At 36.1% G+C, this 21786-nt stretch overlaps 3 protein-coding genes across 6 annotated transcripts in view; 1 reads left to right on the top strand and 2 right to left on the bottom strand.

The window, feature by feature from the left end:
• Positions 1 to 226: 226 nt before the first annotated feature.
• The window catches only part of LOC149729527 (uncharacterized), a 30663-nt gene continuing 9103 nt past the window's right edge, over positions 227 to 21786 (top strand). The window contains exons 1-3 of one of the 3 annotated variants that reach the window (XM_089886764.1): positions 227 to 606; positions 3036 to 3200; positions 18786 to 19132. In XM_089886764.1, coding sequence (XP_089742890.1) covers positions 475 to 606; positions 3036 to 3170 — 267 coding nt within the window. In that variant the 5' untranslated portion in view covers positions 227 to 474 and the 3' untranslated portion in view covers positions 3171 to 3200; positions 18786 to 19132. Of the gene's footprint in view, positions 607 to 3035; positions 3817 to 18785; positions 19133 to 21786 lie in introns of those variants that run through there. The other 2 variants (XM_089886765.1, XM_089886763.1) reach the window with 2 other exon arrangements.
• On the bottom strand, positions 5394 to 10655 carry LOC149729530 (vascular endothelial growth factor A-A-like). Of its 2 annotated transcripts, none has more exons than XM_089886745.1 (5): positions 10231 to 10655; positions 7135 to 7328; positions 6978 to 7060; positions 6674 to 6916; positions 5394 to 6478 (listed from the first exon to the last, which is right to left on the bottom strand). In XM_089886745.1, the coding sequence occupies exons 1-5, from the start codon at positions 10496 to 10498 to the stop codon at positions 6448 to 6450; spliced, it is 819 nt and encodes a 272-aa protein (XP_089742871.1). In that variant the 5' UTR covers positions 10499 to 10655; the 3' UTR covers positions 5394 to 6447. The 2 variants fall into 2 exon arrangements, with proteins under 2 accessions (XP_089742871.1, XP_089742870.1); XM_089886744.1 differs by having other exon boundaries at positions 6632 to 6916; positions 10231 to 10649.
• Positions 19799 to 21709, bottom strand: LOC149729529 (uncharacterized). The gene is made up of 4 exons (XM_089886747.1): positions 21378 to 21709; positions 21060 to 21204; positions 20473 to 20564; positions 19799 to 20128 (listed from the first exon to the last, which is right to left on the bottom strand). Exons 1-4 carry the CDS (start codon positions 21627 to 21629, stop codon positions 19889 to 19891), a joined length of 729 nt encoding a protein of 242 aa, XP_089742873.1. The 5' UTR covers positions 21630 to 21709; the 3' UTR covers positions 19799 to 19888.

The raw sequence follows: 21786 nt of genomic DNA, 5'->3' as shown, positions 1-21786 counted from the left end.
CCTGCCTCGAACCCAGAGGTAATGGGTTCAAGGCTCGTCGTTGCTACCATTGCGGGCCTATGTTCTTATGCAAGGCATTTAAGCACAATTGCTTCAACCCAGTGGTCAATAATGAGTTAACTAAAAAATTATCAGCCACACATAAAAAAATTAAAATATCACAAAAACGTAATCACCTACAAAGTAACATACTTGGTAGCTCGTAAGCTGCCGCTGGGTTTACGAACTCCCGTTTTATAACGACTGTCGTTTTCCAGTCACGCGAGGATAAAGTCAGTTACTTTTATTCATTCATTTGTTTATTTTAATCTTAATGCGTGTCAAAGAGATCATTTTATTACAAGTTAAATGCACAGTTGTCACAACTTTACATAGAATAAAAACTTGGTATCAATAGACGCTATTGCCGCCAATTCCAAAGTCTGTTTGGTGTATGATCGTATAAGCACACATTTTTTGCGAGCTAGTCTTACAATGGTAGACGCTCAAACTGAAAATGCGCCGAAAACTGGCTGGATTGATAAAAAGTCAAAATATTCCCACAAATGGGTGAAAACATGGATTTCTGTACAACCAGGTGAAGTTTTGTATTCAAAATCAAAGACGGTAAGTTCTGGGTATGTATGTGTTTGGGTAATACTGCCGCTGATGACCAGTGAAAATTTTGGTCTTAAAATGTTTATTACCTTGTGTTCGCTTAATAAACATGACACTATACGATGAAGAAGCTACACTTTTACGGCTGGGTGTCGCGTGTCGATAATTATTTAAATTTAAAAACACGGAAAAACGCCCAAAACAACACTACAAAGTGTTAAAAAGTGTAAAACAAATTAATTAAATAATAATAATATCTACATAAATACATAAAACACTAGTAAGAAAAAAACGTCTTCTCCACATTAGGTAGGTTATATATGTTCTTTCGTTCTGTTTACTACCGTCGAGTCTGTCAGTTAACGGTTAGCGTGCGGTTGTTTACTCTCTTTGTTTCATTCTTACCGGTTTCCGAGTCCCGCACAGTGGAATACTTTTTTTATTATTTTTTTAAAAGTTTTTTTGTTTGATTAGCACGAATCTAAGGTTAGGGGATAGGGGCTATGGACAGGGGTTATGGGCAGGGGTTAATAAGGGTTAAGGGTTGGGGGTTTAAATCTTATTTGTATAAACCGTAAAACTAACTGCTCCCCATAGAATAGAGAAACGAATTTGTCATCGGCTCCTAGCGGAAATTGTGTACCTTCTTCTCCTAGTAGTTGTGTTAAATAAACATTGCTGCAACTTGTTTTATTATTTCAAATCGATATGATTGTTTATTCCTTTTGATGTGGTATTAAATGGATACACTCTCATCTAGTCTTGTATCAAGACACATTTGTGGAACATACTACTTATATTTATATTATGTATATACATATATACCTTAAAGCATAAAAAACAATTCAACCAAGTTTCTTTTTGTGGTAACTTGAAAGCTGGCATAAGGTGTATTAAACAGAACACCCATGTTATAACCACTGTCGTTTTCAGGCTTAATGAAAATAAAGCTAGTTAGTTACATTCATTCAGTTACATACGACTTTGCCTTGTAATCATGACCCAAACCTTTGGTCAATCCTCAAGCCAACTTCGCCCCACCAATGTACAAGTGGTGTCTTTACACACATTTTTCCCTATGAGTTTATTATATGTTACGTGCAACAGCCCTGGTTTTTAATTGAAACTCTTTTTCACACTTTTATCCAAAGTGTGTTTTAACAACTGTTATTTTGCCGTTGTTTACCATTTCTTTAAACACCATTATCATTTTCCAAGCGATAAATAGAAATTATGTTATGAAACTTTATGAATGTGTTTCAATATGATTTTTATAAAGGCTTATCATATGTAGCTATTAGTTTGCCTATTAAATACTTTTCTTTAAATGTTTCTTGGCTTTTGAACTAATATAAATATGTTAACCTTAAAAGCCTTATAATTTCAGAAAGATTTATGCAAGCAAATTTTTTTGCAAATCTCCTAAAAACAATGCAGTTGTGGCCTATATCTACCAAAGAAAAATCATTAGAACAATATATAAATATTTGAATTTAAAAAGCTGCTTTACTCTTAATATAAAATAATAGGCATGGTTGCCAAACTATTATAAATGTTGGTGAAGCAGTAAATAATAAGACACACAAGTGCATGAAAAACATTATTTTGTTTGTAAGCAGTGGCACAGCCAGAAAAAAATAAGGAGGGGGTTTTAATCAATTTTTTTTTTAGTTTTTTTTGGTTTAAAAGGGGAGGGGTGGTCCCAACCTCCTCAACCCTGTGGCTGCACCACTGGTTGTAAGTCATATAACTAATTAATGCAGTCCCAATTCTTTTTGGCCTGGCAAGGCATAGTTTCCCCCTATGGTAGTATGAATATCTATATTCATATATTTTTGTTGTAAACGTCATACAGCTTGAATTAAAGGGCCTGAACACACCCCACGTCACTTTTATTTTTTATGGTAAATTCATAAAGCGACTGTTTTATTGATTCCAAAAATACTTTGCTTATTAAAATTGGTCCAGTATAGGCGTAGATATTCGTCCTCAAACAGTGATCTCTAGCGCTATCCTTTTTTTTACTACGAGCTTCGTGATTGTGACGTAGGAACGTACTAGTCACGTGACTGATTCATTCGTAAAAGCGAATTTTGCTTTTTTGCGTTTTTTTTTGTTCTCTCGTTTTTCCCTAAAAGCACTGCCTCTCGCCTTTCTCAGTGTTTCTGAATGAGAGCGGCCACGCTTCAACAATTTTGTGACGTGATTTGTCACGTGGGTAGTACACTTCTCAATTTTTTCGCCACGCAACTTTCAAATCAGTTTTATGAATTTCACGGTGTTTGAGCTGGAATATCTTTGGTTATACAGAACCGATTAAAACAAGTAAGGTGTCGTTGAAATTAGAAAAACACACTCTATCTATTAAAGCGATGTACATTTGAGTGTGTTTAGGCCCTTTAAGTATAGGCTCACATTTTTATTACGTATATGTGTAGGGACCATATAAGAAGATAAAGCTCGATGGAACTTCTATTACTGATGTGGAAAGCAATGGCAAAACCTTTCGCCTGCAGTGCCGAACATCAAAACGTGAATACATCTTTAAAGTTGAAGAAGGGTTAGGTGCTTAAGTTTGGTTAGAGGCAATCTGTGTTGCCAAGGTTAGTGAGGTTGCAAACAGCACTTCTTCAACGTGCATACTACAATAATGGGCATTTTGATTTACTGCTTCAAATCAAAACACTTAACATACTGCTAGTAAACAAGTTCATGTGAGGCACGTGTATGTACTCTATAGCTATATCTGTGTGTACTATATAAGTCTTCCATGATCTATATCAGTGGTTCTTAAACTAGGGGGCGCGCCGTGTAGAACTCGGAAGGGGGGGATGGGGTTTGGCGCTAAAAACTATAAAATAAAGTGTTCGTAAAGTTAAAATAAAAAAGTAAATTGAAATCTTGATTGGGAGCGTGCTTAAAAAAGTTTAATAACCCTTGGTATATATCAAGAAATTCATTATCTTTTACTAAAAGTCATAGTGTATATCAGATATGTTATGGTTTGCATATCAGTGTCACTATCAGACATTGTTGTTTATGCCAGGTATGTGTTTTCTATTATGTTCTTGTGAAAAATATTAAATATATATATACATAGTTATTAATTTACTTTGTTCCTATTGTTTATTCTTTAGAAAATTTGTTTCAGTTCTTGTGTTTAAAACTAGATGGCTGTAAATGGTTTATATTTTTATTACATTATTTTTGTAGATCCAGGTCTTATTTAGATTTTGTGTTGTAGACAATTTTGTAGCCAAGGTTATTCAGTAGCTGATAAGTGTAGGAGTTTGTTTGGTAGATTTTTTTTTATGTATCGCTAATAACTTGGAGAACCCATTAGTGACTAATAGGTAGGAGCAATTACCGTTAAGTGACTTGCCCAAAGACACGTACGCCCACAATGGTAGCAGTGAAGAGCCTTAGCCCCATTACCCTTGGGTTAAAGGCAGGCGCGCTAACCAACTGTTGAACTATGCTACCCTACGGCACCAGTTAACCGTACTATGGCGCTTGTTAGGTTTCTGCATCTAATATTTTTATGTAACATTTGTAACGTTTTTTTTGTAGTTTCTAGAATATAAACCTAGTAACAAAGTTGTGGTGTTTGGATAAATTGTTCTCTTTTACAATAGTTTCTAAGTTCTTCTGTATGTTTCGTATCAGTTTTTTGAACGTGATGACCCTCTGCCTTAGTCATATGTTATATCCCTTTAATAACCAATCTGTAGAGTAAAACGGTCGAAAACTTGTTTTTTAGTTTGGGTTTATTCATTTTATTTTCTAAGATTGTGCCCCTACTCCCTTGGTGGCGCTGTAGAGACATATTACGCGCATTGTATTTGTATACTGCAGACATCTCACAGCACGCGTCCAATTATCCTTACGCGTCCAGGACTGAGTGTCACTTGCAGACGGACTGTACAAATACTAACGGCTGGTTTTGTTTGAAGTATATTGCTTCTGAATTCGTGCAACACTAGTGAAACAGCTGTACTTTAAAATGTACGCTCTGGTCATGTCATTTATATCGAAAATAAGGTGGTATTTGACAACCAACACAGGTATCGGCATGCCTGTATTTACGTCCTATTAGGGTCCTAACGTGTGGTTTTAATGCACCGGAGCTAACCTTCCACGTAGCTTGCGTTTTTATCAACAAACAAACCGCAGCTTTATATTAAAATCTGAGGTCATATCCTCGGGCCAAGTACAAACGGGTATGCTGGGTAATAAAACTTCTTGAAAGGTATTTACTAACGTATAAGAAAATACCATGTTTTGCGTTGAAACTTCAATTGTAATCTCAGGGTTATGGAAAATGTGAGTTTTATTTCGTTTATTAAGCTCTCCTGTTTCCAGTAATTTGTTCACGCGTTGGCTGCCTGTCTCATTAGTTATCAGTTCTTATCGTAATTCGTAACAATGCACAATGACGAGTTTCTATGAACCTTGGATTCTGTATAACTAGATGCGAACAAAAGAGAGCTACATTGCAATAAATAACGATAAATATAATAAAGTTATATACTTACGATACACGAAATTGTACATACGATGAAACTGTTAACAAAATTAGAGTCTTAGAATATTTAAAAAATAATAATCTGTTTTTATTTATCTCTTCGTAAACGGTAACGAATGTCATATTATTGAAAAAACGATTAATTTTAAATAAAATGATATTTCAAACCAAGAATAGATAACACATGCTGTTAACTTTAAAGTATAAGGATTTAAGTGCCCTGTCGTAATGTAAGTGAATTTTGACTCATATTAGGTGATAGAGTGTATCACTCTCATGCAGTTACATCCAATTTTTTCTCGTCTAATATAAAGTTGGAAAGTTACAATGCATAAAATAAGGCGTATGTCGTGCACTCAAGCACACGTACGAAAACTTATAAACATATGCTATTATCCTGGTGGTAAAACATTACCTCTGCTACCCGGTAGCTAAAACAAAGGTAAATGAAATGACAAGAAAGGCGACAACGCAACATAACATAAATGTATAACTTAAACGCACGTAACATTTTTGAGAACATCTGCGAACATACAGTTTTCGCAAATTCAACTTTGTTGCAGGCAAAACAGAGTATTTTTTTGGTTGTTTTAATTTGTTTCTTCGGGTTAAGGAATTTCGGATCGTTAATGACGTGAATCCGTTGCGGAGTATTGTGACGTCCAAATGGTTTGATTATTAAGGTGAAATGGGTCTTGTGTGGGGATGCGGAAAGTGTTTTCTTCAGTTTTCTTTGTTTCGGATATATGTACAATGGAGTGTACTGCCGAACTATTTTCGCTACGATTGAGCATTTTTCATCCTGATCTATAAACTGTCGTTTTTATGCGTGTAATAAAGTGTGACGTTACACAAATGAAGCGCTTGATGTTTCCAAATCAGTTTAAAATTTATCCTTATTGTCTTTGACGTAACAGCTTTACAAGATCTAATATAAGTTTATTGATTTTCGCTTTTAGTGCTCCGCTAATGCGATTTCTATGATCACAGATTCCTAATTTGACTCGTTTCGCCCGCCAGGAATGCTCGCTATTGAGCCTTATCTTTTTCTGATACAGTTTCGGATAAGAAAAAGCAATTACCGTTAATTTTGAAGGAGACAGATGGTTTTTGGAATGATTTGTTTTTATCCGTCTTGGCTTTTCCCATGATGGAAGTAAACCTTTATTTGGCTTTAAATCCAATGTAATTTTGATGGAGGATAAATTGAAATCAATTGAAGTGTTTTTCTCCGATGCCGTACTCTTGGCATGATCGTGATATAAAGGTGTGCCGTATTAAAATGGACAGCAGAGTATGAGATGATAACTAAAGTCTTTCGCCGATCATTTTCCCCTGGCGAAATGTCCGACACACCTGTGTATAAACATTGGGTTACACTGTATCTCATTCAGGTGAATGTATGTGATTCACAATAAAAGTGGTTTATATGACCCGAAAAGTGCGTTTATGACGCGATAAAATGCAATGCCTGAAGCGTTCTCACGGCAACCATTTCATGAAACTTACGCGCAGCTATTTTGGCTAAAATTCGCTCTTCGTTTAACGCACATGGTTCTATGCCTCAACTCATGTCGACAAGCGCATATGCATGTCACGTCGTTTTGGTCGAACCGCAAATGCACCAGTCTATTGGGGTGACAGGGGCTACAAGCGCACCGACATTTTCTTGGGTTCCAGACTTGGCCATGTCCGCACTCTTGCGGTTGGCACCTTGGCTCGCATTCGCATGCTTCCTTATTCCAAACTTCATGTCGTGCGCATGCGCGAGGTATGCATGTTGGTTCTATAGGGCTGTAATACATGGTATGAGTTTGATATTGTGTTATTTACACGCTACAGCAATGTTTGTTACCTCATACATTCGCATTCATCGTGGTGAGTAAAGTTTAGTGTGATGTAATCTAATCTTCTTCTTACCACGTGTTGCTGGGAAACCTGAGACGGAAAAATATTTTGAATGTCAACACTGTGTAATAAACAACGAAACTGTGACGTCACAATTGTCTTACTTCAACCCGTGTGACGTAGATGGCTGTCGGTTTACAGACATGTCTCGAATTCTGACAACATCCGGAGCACTTCCGGATCAGGATGCAGGAAGGAAGTAGGAGAACGTCTGGAGGCAGATGAGGATGAATGTCCCGGATGTCAACTATTTCTTCCCGGACCGCGCACTTAGTTGATCGTAGAGCGGTCTCCACGTCTGGAAAAGTACCAGAAATTGAGTGGAAAATCACTCGAGATTGTGAATTCAATTCAATATGCACGATCAGTAATTATAAGTGAAAAGTTCATTTCTCGATTGAATTAGAGGTTTGTGTTGGACGTACAAGGTGCACGCTTCGCTTTAATCACCCGATTGACGATCGAGATTAAGGCATATCGAGTATAGACAAGTAGTGTTTATGCCTTAGGCAATAACAACGACATTTCTGCCTTGAATTACCGGACTGACCAAAGCCTGCGATTAGAATTAACGGTATTATACTCCAGTATTTAATTTGTAGTTGATCGTGCCAAGCTTGGTGAGAGCGCTTCGTCATGTCTGACCTGTAGTAACCTTCTAACATCTGACACTACCGATGGTCACGCCACAATTTTATTGAATGCTTAACAATGGCAAAAGTCGAGACACGCGGAAGTCGTAGTGGAATGTGTGAATGGACGAAGTTTGGTATTTATTCTTAGGCAACGTGCCTTTTATTGTTGGAACAAATTCTTAGAATTTAGGATCGTAGAACATGCTGAAGCCAATATCCGAACACCATCAATATTAAAGCGCGTTGGAGCGAAAACTAGGGTCTCAACGGCGGAAACGGGTCACACAATAAAGTGCCACTTTCCAGTTGCGGTTCCTATATTATAGTTTTATTACCGAGTCTCATCGCCAATGTCAAATGCATCGTATGATTACTTCGCAGGGATGACACCCTATGAATTTTTCGTGAAATGCCAATTTCCGTTTTGACTCAGTGCTTTTCAACTTGAATGGGTTTATATAATTACACGTGCTTAATAACACCTCGCTTAGTCGATATCCGTTCTGGTTCCGCGTTGCCATTTTAATCTTCTTAATTACACACTGTTTCATGGAACATGAAGTGTTGCATAGTCATTAAACGCACATCTTAACGTGAAATAGAATCTTGTCTGTAGCCAATCAATCAATGACATATAGTTTCATTTTACGCTCTTTGACACCTAACCGCGCTTTGTGCAAAGCATTGACATACTGCGAGTTTTTACAATACTTTTATCTCTACGTAATGCACCACCATGAGCTAAAATGGATAGCAGATATTAACTATCAACCACGTGCAGAAAATTGGGCGCCAGTGTCTAGCGCCAAGCCGACAGGCAATGCGTTAATTCGATACTTGCATTTACAACGGGGAACGTGTGGTTGGTGAACGATGTTTAAAGCAAACAGAAAATAAAGTTTTCCCTACGACCCCACATAAATGTGGAGTCTTTAATGGGGTGAAACGAGTATGGAGTCTCATCATTGCGCAATGACAGGTATTTTAACGTCGTCTTGGCGTGCAACAATAGCGCCACAGGTGCGTAACGATGTGTTAGTTACCTATAAGCACTGTTGTCACTACAAACAGAAAAAACACGACGCTAATTAGGACCAGACTTCAGTGTGACACATGTACATTATATGAAACACGCCTGAATCCCTAAGCTACATAGAAATTCAAATTGACATTTGCTCTGTGGTTTTGCGCGTGTAGGAGGCATCCGGTTTCGATGTGAACATGTCTCCGGTGTGTAGCTCGTAAGCTTGTTATAATTCTGCTATATTAATCTTGCCTCCAAAAACAGAACTGCTGGTACTAACCATACACTTGTAACGGCGCCAACCAAGCCTAGTTGGATACGTAAAAAATAGTTATCACTTCTATAATCTTCGACACTTGAGTGGCCACTTTTAATACTTTATTACGTCACAGTTAGGTTACTGCGATAAAACAAGAGCTCTGCTTCACATCGATAGTTGCGCAAGATGACGTTATATGTTCACTTGGTAGAGATAGACAAGCAGTTCGAACACCTGGCAGGTGAAATTCTGTTGTACTGATGACCTGACCGGGTGTGTAGAGTTGGGACTTGGCTGCAACGAAGTTCAGTACAAAAAGCACCAAGCATACACCTCAAGGACTTGTTGAAAAAATATTCTTTCCGAAATTGGGATTCTTTTGCTGGAAGACCCACTTGAAATCCAATTCCGAGTTTATTTAGTCATTGCTGCTATAGTTTCAAGTGAATATAAGCCGTGCCAAGCTGTAACATTTCTCTTAACTTCTATACCATTAACCAAATACAATAGATTTATGCGTGAATGGCCCAGCGTGTGATTTTTAAATGATTTCTCTATAAAGACGCACGAACTTCAAATATTGCTGTATCTTTGTGTGGTCGTGAACCTTTTGCCACATAAAGCGGCCATATGCCTTTAGGAGCATTTTTATAAGCACCTTTATTCGAATACAATGGCCACTCAATCGAGCGTTTTAGGAGGCATTGTTTTGATTGTTCAGTAAGATCTTCAAAAATGAGGACTACCATAGTGGTAAGACGTAAAACGAATGAAATCGCGACGGCGCATTGTACACAAACATATTTACGTCGTATGGTGAAGACAGTGTCTGTTTGTCCGTTGAATCGAGAAAGTCCCGAGTTTCTCCTGTCTCGCCTGATGACAGGTGGTAATTCGTCATGTCTTACTATCATTGTAGCAGTTGTGCACAACGCTTAGTGTGGTTGATAAATTTATCAGCGTAACATGTATAACCTTCACATTGCCAACTGCTGTTTTCATGGTTATGCCATGCCTGTTTGCAGCGATTCAATTTCGACCGCTTTCAGAATAAGGCGACATATAGTTTTCGCGTACGATGCTTCGAAAATATGGTTTTGGCTCAAATGATCGATTCTATCCAGGCATACAATTTCGTGGTACAAACACGCGGTGTGAATCTCTCCACGGTCTATAGTCTAGACTTTTGAGAGCATAGTTTTACTAAACCTGTTACTCTCTTGACTTAACAATTTTAGGCTAGCTTTTCCATTGGGCCGGTTTTAAATTTCGTTTCCCTTACCTTGGTATGCAGGTATTCTATGTGAGAATTCCCCCTTAGCCACAGTGCATAGCAACAAGCCTGTAACAATGGCAGTCATGTAGAAAAATGCTTTGTCGTTTTGTCTGCTTCTTAACGAGTTGTGTCGCAGGCTGCCAGATATAAAACACTTTGAAAGAAACAGTGCAGTTGATGAGATATCACTTTGAGAATCCCCGGTCGCTTTGGAAGTACATCGACTCTGTATTGAGAATCTCTGCGGAGATTTGACTCTTGAATCCTGGTGCATGTTTACAGTATATCGTTCTGGTTAAAACTTATTTCAAAATCAAATTTGCCTTTCGAAGGTAAACAAAGGTGGTTTAGCGTCTACGGCAATATCTGCAAACAGAAATAGGACTCGTAAATTCTTCTTTACTACCTAATCAACTCTCGTTCGCTGTGTGCCCTGTCGGCTTAAGCATACTGCCTTCGCACGATGGCGAGATATATTTATAAACGTGAAAAGAAAAAAAGCCTAAATTTCACACGCGGATGTAAAATGGGTATAATTTAGCGTGTCTCGGAATAAACTCAAGCAAAGAAATGATAAAATATCTAAAGTACTCAATTTAAAATATTAAAACACAGAGTGTTTTCGTTGCTGTCAGTTTGTAACTTTGTGGCTTATTCTTTGCCACCTTTCGAACCATAACTTGATTTTATTGGATGCTTTTCGACTACTTTATCTGACTATCTGTCTGATCCGTGGCGTCCTACGAGCCAGAATATGTAACTTTATAGCTTTTAACAATATGTTTTCTGGTGGACAGGTGTAAGCGTTGCTCATCCAATGCAGCAATTTAGTATGGTACATGTTCATGGTGCCAATCTAATGCTAAATTGTTCTAATGCTAATCCTTGTTATTCTATTTGACCAAGAGGGAATCGGTTGATCGTAACTGCTGGTGTTGTTAACCTCAAAAATTTTATAGTTTATATAGTCTAAAAATATTAGTTAATCGTTAGTTGTTAACCATCAACGATTTGGTATGTATCTGGTTTCGGTTGTCTAAATGATTTGGTTTTACTTCTGCTTTGTCGCCTGAACTGTAAAAACATGGCTGTGCACATCGCCTTTTTGATCTACTGATGAAGTAGAATACATATTTTCAGAAATAGTTCTGAGTGAACACACACGATTAAGCTCGACTTTTTAGTTGACAAACTCATAAAACTTTGGACCTATATATCATAACCTGTGTATCCTGTATGTATTGTACCACAATTTCTAAACAAGGATGTTCTTTTCTGCGCTGATTGTGACGTCACCTTAATTGACTAATACATTTATATAAATAGTCTTACATTGTTAAAAGTACGAAAACCTTAGGTTACGTTAATTCGCACCATTAGTGCACTCATGAGTCACATGCGCATCGTTGTCTATAGTTCTGATGTAATACCATCATACTTAAAAAAGGATCAAATATTGGCGGGAGATTTCACCCCGGATATTATACGCGCATATGACGCATATAAAGAACAAACAAACCATCATTCATGGTTCTATTCTTTCACACTTCTGAAGTTTATTTCGTTTATTCTCTTATTACGTGTGTACATTCCAGGTATATTCCAGGTTAAAGTTAACGCCCAATCTGCCTACGTGTATTAACACCATGCTTCATGGACCACACACATAAAAACCTCCCAGTTTGATCTAGTTCTTTTACGAATTTATTAAATTACGCGGAAAGATGGATATTCCGTGGGTCAAATCACTCCTGATTAGACTTCTTAATTTGTATATTCATGCCCAGGGAATGTCCACGTCGTAATTATTACGTGACAGTCGCAGGTTGTCATCATTATTTTCGTATATACATACGTAGAATTTGTTTTATCCAATCACAATCGAGGGACGCTGTGACGTGGGCATCGTCTAATCCACATCAATGAGATTAAATTTGTAATATTGCATCATCTTCACCGAGGATGCCATTTCAAACCAAGGCAGCCCTCGAGGTGTTGCCTTTGACTCTGGCAAAAATGACAACCATTTTAGTGTTGACCGATATAAGACATGACTGTACTAGAGTTGTCTTTGATAATTTTGTAGCTGGTAACACTGAGGTACGTAAGGGCCTGTGGTTTTATTCTGGCGCAACACGGAAGTCGTATAGGCATCACTTTCCGGGGGTGTAATATAGGTGTGTGCTGAAACCCGCTTTCTTACAATCATATGCCGGTCTATCTGGTTCGTTACACAAAAATATTTTAAGTATGATTTATAGTAGAGAGAAATGGAAAGACAAAAAATGGACCAAGATCACGTATCTGTAAAACATCTCTTCTATAACATTATTCATGTTTTGGGACATTATTTAGTCTAAAAATGGAATTTTAAAGTAAATTTGTTAATACTGTACTACGATTTCAAAACATCAAGGATTTACCCATCCTGGTTTGGATTGTAAATGTTGTGACATTATGTACGAGAAGACAAACTATAGCAATCTAAGCGTATATAGTTTAAGTATTCATTTTCAGTTAAAAGTTGGATAAATACCTACAATATTAGCTCCCCTGTGTTTTTTGCTAGAATGCGTTGGTTTGGCGTAGTATACCTGTTTTTGGTTGCGGACGTGTAATTTATTCCTATGCGATTCCTATTGGTTCCTGCTTTGTCCAATCATATTCGAAAAGAAAGAGGTGTGGCAGTGGGCGTACGTGTGATGTAATAAACTTTATATTCGAAATTAGATATTCTCGGTTGGAAGATATCACTGAGGGGTACCATCCTATTGAATTTAGGAAACGATAAATTTACAACGTAGACGCACTTTGTTACGAACCCGCAATTGGCTATCACACAATGCTTCCCTTAATACATATCTTATCGAATTTCCTAACGACATTATTTATTTTGTAACCAAACTTACACAATATATCCATCATAAGATAACCCACTATAGCAACATACGCGGTATATGACCCCTACCCTCTACCTGATCGAAGAATGTTGTTACAAGACCAACGCGCGCTTCGTATAGTAGTTTTAAACTGCTGCTTACGACATTGGCCGTAAAAATACACAACACCACCAATACTATACGAATGGAATTTTTCGTTCAAAGTACAAACGGTTTGAATTAAATTCCTGGCTGTCCCAAGTGTCCGTTTTGCGTAGTACGCGGTTACGCTGTGGCAACTGTTAATATAACAATATACCTTGTGCGCGTATATAATTCACTTGCCGTCACTCAGTAATCTGAAAGGCATTTGATTCTAATATCAACTTCGAAACTCCTTATATGACGCAACAGTGATCAAAGTCGGATTACCTTAAAACGAAGGAATTTTATCATATAAAAATAGACTGTTTAAATTTTTTACTATAATTTTGTATTACGTCATAACCTTGAATGCCAAACAATATTTTTAACGCGCTTTTGGGACCATAATGAGTTTTACCGATTGACGGAACAAAGCGCGTTTTAGATTTAAGATAAAAGTTATTTCCCCTCTTTTCGAGGTTTAAACATTTCCATCATCGCCCGCTAGTGCATATTCCGTTCCGGATGTTTTACGGCTAAAATTATATCACTGAATTAATCCAGCATCAAAATAAAGCGCATCATAATGGTCGAAACCATCGAAGCAGTTGAACTGTGCCGTCTTCTTATGCGGTGGTTATAAAACAGGATTAATTACGTTGTTACGATAAACGAACATTTGGGTGCGGCTTCAAGTTTTAGCGTAACGAAGTATTAAATGATAAATTGGAAATTCCTAAAACGATCCTAGTATTTTGTTATTATCGTAGTGTTTCTAAATTATTGATCTGACTGACGTACTGTTTACACTTACAGTTAAACATCTAGACTTCAATAAAAATTATTCTCACAGTCTTTGGTTCTTAGAATTTTTTTTTAATTCGTTTGGCGTTGAGAAAACATACAGTAGAAAAGTGTTATTGTTTGATCAATTAATTTTTTAAGGTTCCTTCGGTAGTATCAACATTGAAAACTGTACAGAGGCTCGACAATTATCTTACGTAAATTCAATTTAAGTTACAATTAAAGACCTTAGAATTAGCATATTTAGCGTTTATAACTAAACTTATAAAAAACTTCGTCTAAACTTAAAATACAAATTTTAGTAAATGAATTTGTTCATGTTTCATTTTAAAACATCCTAATGATGTCATACAGAACCGTATTTCCATCAGTTATAAAAGAACATTGCCTATAGTTTATATGCAACAAACACATTTTAACCACTGAAAATGTTTACGCCGCAGGTGATCGTTACCTTATTTTCAAATTCCCAATTTGGTTTTATTTTCTACCAAATTTCCTTCTGTGTGGATAATTAAACTAATCAGTTGTAATTTAGTGGTAAAAAAACTTCAGAAACTGCTGTTTTAGACCACATAAATCAAGCCGTGGTTGTGACGCAATAGAATAATTTTGAAAACGAGTTCAATAATTAAAATATATTCGCAACATCCTGAAAGTGTTGGGAGAGTCCTTAAAACTTTTTCAAAATCGAACTACTTTTCTTCGAGATTTTGAATGTTTCCTCTTATCACAAATACGACGAGGTTTTCTTCGAAACAAGCTGATAGTTGAATTAGAACGACTGGGAAAATGTTGTATAGGCTTGCAAACATTCTTAGTTTTCAAAAACAAATGGTTTGCAGCTGTGCTGCGACCGCAGACTTATTGAAACAGTTGATTCGTATCGTGTATTTAAAGGCTTACGCGGACGTCAAGCGTAGAAATTCAACCGCCGTTACTGAGTTCGACTCTTCAATCGATCAATATTTGTTTCAACTTCCCCGATAAACATCTGTTCATAAATAAAATATATGCAAAATGTAAATAATGTATTGTTATGGCCTATGGGTTCCCGTTTAAATTAACACTACAGATCTGTTTACGCCGTAGGCAGTAAAACAACAGCTTTGTAATCACTTTTACTTGTCAAACTTCACGCTTGGATTTTGGTTGCCAATCAAGTTCAACAACTGTGTTAGAGTTTTGGTTATACAATGCTCTTATGCCACTGGTACCACCTAGGATTGGTTAGGATTTAAAGGGGCGTTGACTGTAGGCCTACTTCCCAGTATAATACGAAAGTCGAAATCCCACATTTTTTCTGAAATGAGTTGTCTGAAATGTGCCTTTCTTTGTGAGTCGTGCTCTGGCGCCACCGGGTAGTCAAGTACTTTACTTTGTCGCCGTCCTGTTACATTTATCTTCTATGTTCTAGTAGTCACTCATTTACGCCGTATAGGCACAATACATTTACCTTTAGTAAGCAGAAATTAAATCAAACCGATAGCAAAAGAATGCATTTTAATAGCCTGCCCTATAGAAATATAGCCATATAATTTGACTCAAATTTGAGTTAATATATAGTCCAGTGGGAAATGATGGGATACTTGAGCACAAATTGTCCAATGTTTTTAAAAGAAAAATGTATGACGTTTTTAGGGTGATACCACGAATAAGTACTATCATTCCTTTATTAATTGACTACAATTCAAAAAACTACAATAAAACACATGAGGAGTTGTTTAGCGATTCGCACAACAGATTGTGTTTTACAAATCCGAAAATACACAGAATAAGGACAGTTTAAAATCATCGTAATTTTGATTAATAATTGTATTTAATATTAGGAATACCACAGCCTACTAGAGATATATCTCCAGTCGGCCGTGGGAATACACATAAATAACACGAAATAATACTGTACGCTTTGAAAAACCAGCTTAAATATTATTTTCCAACTGCTATAGTTTTTAACATGTTACCTATACATTATAATAAAGTTGGCCAATTGTTATTGTTTGAACGATCATGGGCATTGTTTGAACATCAATTAACTACTAATGAAATTTTTGCTACAAATTGGAAATTGCTACACTATTTTTCGCACAAGCGAATTCTCAGAAATTATCTTTAGGTGCAAATGACTGAATTTCAAATATATATTCCATATATTATCTTTTATTATAGTAGGGTGGGGGAAGATGGGACATTTTGTCAGACGAGACTTTTTTTTAATTTTCTTTTTACGGACCCCCATTTAATGATAATCAGGAAAATAAGGTTACAGAATTATTCGACAGTATTATCACGACTTTATAAAACGCCCGTCAAAGCTGATTACTGTTTTTAAATATTAAAAAAATGTGTAAAATAGAAACAGTATATAGTAGGGTGGGGAAAGATGGGACATTTTGTCAGACAAGACTTTTTTTAATTTTCTTTTTACGGACCACCATTTAATGATAACCAGGAAAATAAGGTTACAGAATTATTCGACAGTATTATCACGACTTTATAAAACGCCCGTCAAAGCTGATACTGTTTTTAAATATTAAAAAAATATGTAAAATAAAAACAGTATACTTTAAACAGGTAAAAAAAATCCGAAATAGTAAGGGGCTATTTTTAATGCTCGCTAAATCCAAAGTTAGTATAGACCAAGTTAGGAAACGGATTGTAAAACAATGAGTCTTGTTACCCATTGTCGCGCGTCTATGACGTCATAGACGCCACCATTACGGAGCCCACAGCATAGCATTTTATCATTGCTGGGTGCTGTTTTTCGCCTAAATAATGCGATTTTTTAAGAACCAAGCACTTTTGCGCGTAAAAATGGCTTTCTACTAATGTTATATTTTATCACAATAATAAACCTCACATAAAGAATCAAATTTTATTGAACACTCGATCGATTAATGAGTAAAAAAATAGAAAATATCAAGTATACCAACCAGAAATATAAAAGAACATGTTTAAAATATAAAAATACAAACAAAAACGCATAACATTAACATATACTAGTGTATCTAGCTGCAGTTTTACATGTAAATTGCCGTGATTTTACTTTTTGGCTTACAAACTTAACACGTATACCCGGCAACGAAACTTAAGGTATCTTTGTAAAATTTGCCTAATATCGAAGTGGCATTGTGGTAAACAATACTGAGTTACTATTTTTGATCCTCTGCTTGAATTAATAAGCTGCCTTTTCTGCGTTCTTGGTCTTTATGAAATCGGAATACGCGAACACCTTATCTGCTAGTACTTAAGCAGTTTGGAGCTGCATGGCCACTCATGTTGAATTATAAATGTAGTATATACTGGTTCTGCAGATTCGTAGGTATGATCATATACTATTATGTAAACTAAGCTGATTGCTGCTAGTATTAATTGCCAACGTTAAGTATCCTGTTAAACCACACTGTACGCTGAAAACCAGTCAAAATATTAATTTACTTCACATTAATTCTTAGATTTAATATTATACAACAAGATTTATATTAGAAATTATATTTTAAATGTTAAAACAACCGCTATACGTGTTTTCTAGCTTTGTATCGCTTACAAGAACTAAATGAACACATGCCCACCATGCATTTGTATAGGCGATTCACGCTCTGTGGGCTCCGTAATGGCGGACACGAGCGCCGTTTCCTAACTTGGTCTATACTAACTTTGGCTAAATCATAGTAAAGCCAATGTTTTTTTTTTAGTTTGCGTGTGCGAACGATTAAACTAGTTTCATAGCTTGATAAAACAACCTTAAACTTTTCGTACAGTTTGATTTTGTTTCATAAAACTAGTTTTAGTTTTGTAAAAAAACACCTGAGATATAAGCATGAAGAAAATAGGCAGGTGTCAATATGACTTTAATTTGAACAAAAAACAACAAAAAATATCGGTTTAACGTTATATATATGAAGTTTAAATGGCAAAGAAACTAGCACAACTTTTAAATTCGGTAGGTTAACTACAAGTTGCAGAATACTGCTAATGTAAATATATTTCAATTTAGAGTTCCATCTTCCCCCACATTGTTGTTTTGTATGTTTTCACTGCCAAACTTTTAAAATTTTGCTTTTAATTTAGTAATTTAAACCTCAGGGGATATTCAACTATAAGATACTGATATAATCAAAAGATAATATTTTGAAAATATATTCTCTAATTGGTCATTTGCACTTGGTGATAATTTATGAGAAGTGGCTTGTGCCAAAAAACAGAGTAGTAATACCCAATTTGTACCAAAAATTAAAACTTTATCAATAGCTATAATCAATTTTCTGTTATTACAAGTTCTTATACACTTGTTGGATACAATATTTATCCATTGAAGTTCGAACATTACCCATTGTCGTTCAAACAATACCAATTGTTATGCAATAATATAATGTATAACATGTTAAAAACTATAGCAGTAAGCCGGTGTCGCGGAAATCTGGTTCCCATCGGCTACTGCGCATGCGCAGACACAGGACATTTTTATCAGAAATCTGTAAATCTGGTTTCGAACGAAGATTACTTGAATATATACATGTTTTTAGATAATTTATTTTATCTAATGTGAAAATTTATGTTTTATCGTCCTTTTTTGTTATTGATGACGTGTTAACAGTAGAGATCACTGATGGTCATACGTCATAATGTATAATTTAAGGTAAAATACAGCATCAATTTTTTTATTAAGAAGATAAATCTTTAAAAAGAAATGTACAAAATATGTTGCATCCAACAATTAACTGTTATTTTTAGTCGGAACCAGAGTTTTGGATTTCTCAAAAAATAAGTTATAAGTAGCCAATGGGAACCAGATTTCCGGGGAACCAGATTTCCGCGACACCGGAGTAGGAAAAAGAAAAATAATGTTTAGACCTAATTTTCAAAGCGTACAGTATTATTTCGTGTTATTTACGTATATTCCTATTTATAAATACACTAAATAATCAAAATTAACAATGATTTCAAACTGTCCCATCTTATCCTGTGTGTTTTCGAATTTGTAAAATTTCACTTGTTGTGCGGATAGGTAAATAACTCTTCGTGTGTTTTATTACATTTTATTAAATTGGTGTCAATTAATAAAGGAATGATGGTACTAATTCGTGGTATTACCCAAAAACCGTCTTCTATTTTTATTTTGGAAATATTTGGCAATATGTGCTTAAGTGTCCTATCTTTCCCCATTGTACTATAGCTTTAGGTCACATTTAAGCATATCTATCAATACACAAATTTTGTTTTTTCGTTGGTATGCCCCTTTAATGTTATACATCAGGGGTGGCATGTCGTCTTCTATCTGAATAGTCTAACTTACAAGCCACCGAGGTTCTGAATTGTTTAATACCCGACACTGTGTACAACAGTCAGCAACAACGGCACGATACCTCGGCGAATGTTATTTTGTCACTTAAAATATCAATCGTGAACTAGAGGTTACGACCCTTTCGGAACGCAAACCGGTTCAAACAATACTTGCGTCCGAACGCTATTAATTCGTTTAGTTTAGATTGGGTGAAGGGAAAAAGCATCATAATTTATAGCAGAAATGGGAGCTACTGGGTTTGCGGGAATCGAAGGGGGACATATTCGCTCTGCGATGCGATGCCGATAGGACAACAGGAGGAAAGAAGGTTATGAAAATGATTAACCGACGATGTAACCAGGACGGGAACGCTAAACATATATATTATATATAACTGCCGATCTTACAATGTGCTTAAGAGTCCCGTCTTCCCCCACTTAACTATATACACCAACAATAAATATACCGGAGATCTAAATAGGTTTATTGGTTGTGGAGGTATTTAAAAAATTGTAACCGCCTTTACATATTAAAAGAAAGCACCGGCAGCATGCTACCACAATTGATAAAATATGACTGCAACAATCAGAAAAAGAATTACGAAGTAGGACATTTTCGTTTCGAATTGCATCTGCAAAAACGTTGCATTCGTCTTCATTTGTTCGTTTGTGATGCTTGCATTCTTGTTTTTGTGTGGAAAAGGGGTCCCAGGAACAGGCTGACCGAGGAACTGACACAATGGGTCCCAACCGTCTTTAATATTAAAGACCAGAAGCTGTTTTTTCGGTGCATTCTTTATATAAATATAAAAGATAAAAGTTTGTCTATGCAAAATGTCAACAGTTTCACACGTAAAGCAACATATACATTATTACTTTAGTAAAGGTATATATATATAGTAGGGTGGGGGAAGATAGGACACCTTTTCATTCTATTTTCTCGTCCTATTTGGTAGTAAACAAAGAACATTCAAAGAATTATAAAACCATATCCCCACGACTCTTATAGACCGTTGTTAATTGTTTAAAACACAATCAGGATATTCGAATATTCTGTGCTAAAGGTGTCCCATCTTCCCCCATCCTACTATATCAAATGACCCAATACACAACTCCATACATAGCTCGTATATAGTACCTGTAACACGTGCGCATTGTGCCGACGATAGTAGAGTTTACATAAAGTCTCATTTAACTTTGTTCCAATATCATACCCGTACGCAATTTTAACTGTAAAATAGTTTTGTTGTTTTTAGTAGCTGGGGATGTAGCAATTGCGTATGCAGTTTAATGGAGTTTATCAGTTTAATCTTAAGTAACGGAAGTTAACTGTTGCCAGAAGGTTTGCCATATTTTTCGTTGTTTGATATGGTATATTTTAAAACCATGAGTCATGTTTTACATTCAGATGATATGTAACAGTAATATTTTTTATTTTGAATGTAAATAAAGGAATGTAGCTTTGTCCTCGCGTGCCCGGAAAATGACAGTCGTTATAACACGGTGGTCTTTCCCACGCCCCGTGCCAGTTTAAGAGTAACCATGAAGTAATTTTGTGGGTGAATGTATTTTTAAATTTTTACAATGTTCGCAACGACGGGCCTTGAAACCATAATCTCTGGACTAAAAATAATGGTCCTAACCAACTGTGCCACATCGCCAGGATGATGTACGTCGTACATACATGAAATTATATTAAAAAATAGGTCAAAGATTGATCCTTACATTGCATCTTGCTGTATAGATAGAATTTGTAGGTTGTATAAGAGAACATCATCTTTATTTTATTAATCCACGACTCATTCACTTTGACTTGCCGCTTGAAACTTCCGTACCAAATATCTTCATTCTCGCGCATGGTTAGGACGATCTGAAGAAGCAAATATACAGCTAAAGTTTAAATATTTGGATTTCCTATGTGTGCATCACTATAAGCTATCTGTTTGAACAAGTAATATTTACAGAGTGGTTGTTTTTTCTGAGAACATATCTTACAAGATGTTTCAGTATAACTAAGTTTTATGAATAACTTTATTCTCGTACCTTAACACCGGGAAAAGCTTTTAAGATTTCTTCCCAGAAAACAAATCCAGGTAGGTCAGTTACCGCATCAACATTCTGATACATTTTACGAAACAAATCAGTCGACCCTCCAACCGTGCATATCTGCTTCCATTCTTTTTCAAGGTACTCGTAATTCTCCATATAATCGTATACATTATAACCAAGCTCTTTCAATGCGACTTGCATTGACTTAGTCCCTGTCTTAGAGAACCCAGCTACTATAACCTTCATATTAATCGGTCTATCAGTATAAACTAACTGAGTTACGCTGGCAATAATATGGTGTAATTAAACTTTTGCTTACGGCGTAACGCGCGGTGTGACGTCACAATAGTACATGAGAGCGACAAGCCTTCTTCCGTTTTATATTGTTTACAGCTAGACAACC

The sequence above is a fragment of the Ciona robusta genome, chromosome 10 (assembly GCF_009617815.1).
Source record: "Ciona robusta chromosome 10, ASM961781v2".
Taxonomy (NCBI): domain Eukaryota; kingdom Metazoa; phylum Chordata; class Ascidiacea; order Phlebobranchia; family Cionidae; genus Ciona; species Ciona robusta.
This window is presented reverse-complemented; position numbering and strand designations above follow the sequence as displayed.